Here is a 6,229-nt window from a genome sequence, read left to right as displayed (position 1 = left end):
TGGTATAGTTTTATTTTATTTTTTTTAATAAATATGTCTTGACACCCACACGCCCGTTGTTGCAGTTAGAACTGTGGTCACAAACGGGGAGTTATCTGTCTCTGTATCTTTACACTTGGGACAGACTTGAACGCTGCTGCTTTATCTTCACATGAGCATCTATCAAACTTGTGAAAAGACGCCTGAAGCAGTGGGACACTCTCACATCCTCATATGAAAGATTTCACGTGTTTAAGACTATGGAGGAAATATTTATTCATAATTCAAATTGAAAGTCCAAAGAGAAAAGGAAGCAAGATCAAATTAAAAATATAATTTTACTACTCTACTAGGAAAAATCATGCCATAATTAAATTTAAAAAAGAAAAGGAAACTGAAAAAGCAAAGTTGAAATGTAAAATTATAATTTGAAAATGTAAAGTTCAATGTAAAAAGTCAAGTTTCAAATGCAAAGCTTAAATAGAAATGCTTAAACTGAAATCTTTGAAATCTTTAACTGAATGACAGAAACATCAAATATGAAACTCAAAATAAATAGAAATACTTAAGAGGGACGGAGAGGGAGGTAAAGAGGGAGGGAGAGGGAGAGAGGAAAGGTGAGAGGGAGGGAGGGACGCACACACACACACACACACACACACACACACACACACACACACACTTAAATTACAATCTCAAGCCTGCCGGGGTCGCTACTTCGTTGCTCGGAGACTCCGCTGTAAACTGGAGGTCACATGTCCATCATAAGATTAAGGGGAACCTGTGGTTCATTGCATTTTCTGAGTTAAACTCACTCTCTCACACACACACACACACACACACACACACACACACACACACACACAGGCCACAGCGCAGCAGGCAGAGGCGGGGGAGAGAGAGATGGCCGTTTCTCTTCGGGAGACTTGTTTACATTTTTTTTTAATGATCCACACCTAAATGTAGGTCCGCTGCAACTCTGTTCTTTTAAATCAAAGCTGAAGACCTTTTCTTTTTGGGTGACATGAATCTCAAAACTCCGCACCAAAATGATTTATTTTTATTTGTCTGTAATGTAAACCCAAAAATACAATTATTATTATTAATACATTATGAAACAAACACAATGACTACTAGACTGCAGCAGGAGAGCACCCAGCTGCTTTAGATATCGACTGTAGAAACGGTTGGGTCACGGCATGTCTGAGAGTAGCCTACTGCACACAGGTTAGGTACTAGCTACTGAGTAGCAGTGCTTCGGCTGTAGCCTACTTCCACCCAATATAGTCCCAAGTCAATATCTACCTAGGAAATTGTCTAGTCTTAATCTGCATTGCTATTTTTACTCGTTGTGAATACGCAGGCCACAAGAAGTAATTAGGTTTTGTTTTTGTTGTTGTTGGATGACTTTTACTCACGACATGCTAACCTTGAACAAAGGATTCCATTCATTACGCTAAGCTAAGCTAGCGGCGGCGCCGCTGGACTAAGACAATGAATGCACTGAGACAAAAATGCGTTTGCCCACCTATATAAATATAGAGGAGACCTATTTCAACAAATGGTGGCATATTCCTTTAAGTAAAGGGTCTCAATACTTCTTCCACCACTGCAGAAATGTAAATGTGTAAATCAAGCAGCGGAAGACCTGAATCAGAGAACCAGCTGGAGCCAGATGTGGTGTATGCTGCCACCAGATAGACTCAGGAAACATCTGGAACTGCAGCTCAGAGTGAAACTGATACTTTACCTGCTACTAAACAGCTGTCACTGTTGGAAAAAAAAAATCTAATTTTGGAATAAATATTTTATATGTATGCAAAGTGTACAATATCTGCTACAATTCTAGTTCTACTTTCCAGCCAAAGTCTCCGTCTGACTTCTTGTGTTTGTTAGATCTTAATCTGAGAACAAAAGATGATTGGTGTTTGATGGAGGACGAGACTGTCCAGAGTCTCCTGTCAGAGTTAGATGGAGGGAGAGAGCTACACATCACTTGTCTGACAGGAAGAGACAGCGCAGTGTGGTGTGAACATAACTCAGGTGAAAAGATATATAACGTGACACAGTGGTCACATCACAATGTGAATGACCCAACCATTGTATAGTAATGTGTCAACAGCAGTCAGATGAATAAATCAGCTTTTAATAACAACAGCTGTGACTGCCATCTTTCTGAAAGCATCTATTTTGTTAGTCTGAGCAGCTGGATAGGCAAAAGACACCCCGCCTCTCTCCCCCCCTGCTGAGAGCACTCTTACTGGAGCACAGTTCAGTCTGCTGCAGTCTCCTGTACACATCGCCTTGGTAACAGCTTTACTCTGTAAGTATCTCCACCAATTCTTTGAATACAACAATTGTTAACGTCTTTTTAAAAGCAGCACTGAAGCGTGAACCAATCCTTTAATAACAATGTGGGTGCACTGTGTTGAATTCCAAGTTGAAGTGAAGGAATGAGCATGTTTGTTTCAGGTTTGATCTCTGTCTGTGTTTCTGAGTTCCACACTGTGGAGCTCCAGCCTGCTGAACAAGTCACACTGATGTGCTCCAACTTCAGCAGCTTTACCGGGTTCAGACTGGACAGCAGACCCCACATCAGCTGTATCTCCTCCATGTGGAGCTCTGATTCAAATACTTCACTCTACGATGGATTTCAAAATGGAAAATTTAACATGACATCCAACACCACTACCCTCTTCCTCAACATCACCCATGTGGATTTAGCTGAGTCTGGACTTTATTTCTGTGGATTTTACTCAGATGGAAAGCCAGTAATTGTCACTGCAACATATCTAAAAGTTCAAGGTAAGATTATTTTTTTATTGTGAGGAAACCGATAGCCTATGTGTGCACTTTTCTACTGTCAAATATGGACTGATCTCAACCCACACGTTTCATTTAACGATCTTTCTTGTAGAAGAGTTTGATGGAATAACGAGCCTGACCACTGTGATCTTCCTTGGTCTGATTCTTTTCCTCGTTCCAGTCGTCATTGGTCTGGTTGTTAAAATCAGGAAATTTCATACAGGTACTTGTGTTTTTGTGTTAGTTGTAAATGCAAAACTTTGTGTTAGAACAATTTAGAGATGATGTTTTTGTCATTTAGCTCAGAAAGAGGGACAGACATGTTTGGTTTGATTCATCCTTTAATGATTCTGTTTTCTTACAAACTGACTGTTAATATGTTTCTTACAGAACCTGGTTTCCGTCAAAGAGTGAAAAATCAGCATTGTTTTAAAGCAACACTAGAGAACTTTTCCCACTTCGGTCCCCCTACAGGTTGGAAGCGGAATTGTCCATTACGTTACATAATGCAAGTTTACCAGATTGGGTGGCGGATCTGGTGGAGTGCGGGGCACGTTTTTTGTAGATGGTTGCACAGGGTAGAACCGGATGTACTTCAGGGCATGTAATGACATTGCTATTAGACGTGTTCCCGCCAACTTGGAATTCTGTTTACTTCCGCTGTCTCCGAGAGAGAGAAGAAATTGTGTTTTGGCATCATGTAAGTATTTTTTTTGGTCAGAAGTATTTTTCGATTTCTAAAGAGCGTGTGAAAGTCAGTGTATCTAATCTTATATTGTCCTAATTACCATCCTCTTGGCTAAAACATCGTACCATTTTAAAAGATGTGACCATCGCTTAGCGAGTGCTAGCCAGTCCTGAGGTAAACGCGTCACAGCGGGGCTAATTGTAACGCAGTGTTACAACTAAGCCGCACCTATAATTATACTACAAAAGGAGCCATTTTTAACTCACAAAGTCTTTTATATGCATTAATGTTTCAAAACCCATATTTTGAAAGTATAGAAGTACAGCGTGAACAACCATGTATTGCATTTCTTTTGTCCACATTTCTTTTTTTAAATTTGTTTTTTATTTATTTATTTTTATTATTTTTTAATAGATCCATACATTTAACTATTATATTATGCAGAGTTAGTAAGGAAGTTTTTATAGAGTTTTATTAGGTGTATAGCACAATGCTATTGAATTATTTGTGTTAAATCCATCTTTTTAACAAGTGTTACAACTAACCCTGCATATGGGGCAGGTTGTAATATTTCACCTATCGCCACTCTCTGTGGAATTGTTCAAGAACGGTAAGTCTGACAAACAAACTTCCAGTGCACATTTGTAGCAGTGATATGTATGTTGCTTGTATAAATTATGAGCAGTAAAACTTGAATGGTTTTAGAAATATTTAGCCCAAACCAAAAAGTGTTACTTCGTGCCCCGCGCTCCCCTCTAGTTTGAATGAACTGGACAATGTAATGTAATGGACAGTTCTGCTTCCAACCTGTAGGGGGACTGAAGCTGGAAAAGTTCTCCAGTGTTGATTTAAAAATGTCCCCCGTGCGGCAACCCCCCTCCACAGCCTAAACACACTACCCCAAATTAAAAAGAATGGAAAGACCGTAATTGTCATAGCTAAACATAACTGTCACGACCGCCACCTCACGGTGAGCGCTACACCGGCTCACAGTTCCTCTTTGTTGGCTACACTTTACTGTAACAACCGCTAAACTTGACCGAGGGGCTAAACTTAACTGCCAGTAGTACTTAAAACATAAACAACAAAAAAAGCAAAAAAAAATATCAATGTTAATTTTGATGTCCACAATCATGATCTCTGGCCCTTTTTTTTCGGGTTGCTTTCCCCTAACAGAACAATATGACCAAATGGAAATCTAAATGGGCACTGACAAGGTTTTTAAAAGCACCTGAAATAACAATATGTTAAAGAGTATTACTGAGTGGACTAACAACATGATGGGTAAGCCTTTAAACTCAACACACTACTCATTCCTATCCCAAGATGTGACATTCACAAACAGCATGGTTTGTTGTAAGTCCAGAAGTTCTTAAGGCTTTGTGTGTGGATGTGTATGGATGGGTGTGTGTGTGTGTGTGTGTGTGTGTGTGTGTGTGTGTGTGTGTGTGTGTGTGTGTGTGTGTGTGTGTGTGTGTGTGGTGGGGGGTGGAGCTCAGTGTAAAGTACCATTGCAGTGCCACGATCATTCGCACAATGAGGAACTTGACCTTGATGACAGTTTTACTTCTCTGCTGCCTCAGTAAGTACTGCCATTGGATTACTCCACAGCATTGACTGCATTAAATCATATAAATGCACTGATTGAATTCCTGTTGCTCTGTCAGCAAAATGATGAATAATTCTGTTTGTTTTTGGCTGGATCTCCGTCTCAGTTTCTGAGTCTCAGACTGTGGAGGTTCAGCCTGGGGAAGACGTCACTCTGCTGTGCTCCAACTTTTCCAGTACTCCCTCTCAGATATATTGGTTCAGAGTGGTCCAGAGATCCCGGCCCCGCTGTGTCTCCTTCATGTTCGAGGCTCCTGAGCCTGCTAGATTCTGTGATGGATTTCAAAATGGAAAATTTGAAATGACATCCAACATGTCTGCTGTTTTCCTCAAAATCAAACAAGTGAATTCATCCGACTCTGGGCTGTATTTCTGTGGATATATCATAACAAAAAACCTGGTTATTGTCGATGCAACATATTTAGAGGTTCAAGGTAAGAGTGTTTTAAAGGATCCTTTAGCACTTTATCATATTTTAACATGGTGAAAGTGGGACTGCGATGGCGTACTGTCAAAATAAGATTAAGAGTAATGTGAAGAACTTCATCATCAGAAAATCTTCACGACTGCGCTTGCGCGAAGGGATAAACCCATGGCTACGCCTATACTCATAGAATCTGGAGTTACAATAACGTAACTATCATTTTACATTTACATTTTTTCCCCCTCTATTTAGCCTAAACCATTTTTAGCCAAGTTTCATGTGTGAGAGTTCCATAACTGGTGACGTAGTATGACACAGACTATTATAAGCTACAGTTTTTAATGTTTAATACCTCTATCAAGACTTAACCAGCAGGAGCCTTGCTTTTGTGTGTGTGCCCGTTATTTTGTGTCTACTTTACAATTTTACATTAGATTTTAGAAATAAACTGCTACAAAATGCTGATATACAGTGATGCTGATGTTATTAATAAACTGTGGCAAACCTGATACAGTAACTCAAAAAACTGCACATAGAATGTAAACACAATAGAAGCTGATTCAATGATTGTATCAGTAACGGCAGTTTAAATCATACCTGGTCAATATTAGTTATTGCATGAATGGCTTAGTAGGTTTAAAATGCAGGTCTTCACCTGCTGTAGCTTTGCTGCAACCTGTCATATCTGAATCATGTGCAGCCTTTAGCATAGTAAACACTTTGAT

At 39.7% G+C, this 6,229-nt stretch overlaps 1 protein-coding gene across 1 annotated transcript; it reads left to right on the top strand.

Moving 5' to 3' along the window:
- Positions 1-1,910: 1,910 nt before the first annotated feature.
- On the top strand, positions 1,911-3,200 carry LOC114545434 (uncharacterized). The gene is made up of 4 exons (XM_028563702.1): positions 1,911-2,022; positions 2,246-2,302; positions 2,452-2,784; positions 2,897-3,200. The coding sequence occupies exons 1-4, from the start codon at positions 1,911-1,913 to the stop codon at positions 3,061-3,063; spliced, it is 669 nt and encodes a 222-aa protein (XP_028419503.1). The 3' UTR covers positions 3,064-3,200.
- Positions 3,201-6,229: the final 3,029 nt, after the last annotated feature.

The sequence above is a fragment of the Perca flavescens genome, chromosome 19 (assembly GCF_004354835.1).
Source record: "Perca flavescens isolate YP-PL-M2 chromosome 19, PFLA_1.0, whole genome shotgun sequence".
Lineage (NCBI taxonomy): Eukaryota > Metazoa > Chordata > Actinopteri > Perciformes > Percidae > Perca > Perca flavescens.
The sequence above is the reverse complement of the archived record's forward strand: the minus strand, read 5'-3'. Positions and strand labels throughout refer to the sequence as shown.

Coding starts and splice junctions, on each gene's coding strand:
- LOC114545434 (XM_028563702.1), top strand. CDS start 1,911: ATGGAGGACGAGACTGTCCAGAGTCTCCTGTCAGAGTTAGATGGAGGG. Junction 2,023..2,245: donor GTGGTGTGAACATAACTCAG/GTGAAAAGATAT, acceptor CTCTTACTGGAG/CACAGTTCAGTCTGCTGCAG. Junction 2,785..2,896: donor AACATATCTAAAAGTTCAAG/GTAAGATTATTT, acceptor TCTTTCTTGTAG/AAGAGTTTGATGGAATAACG.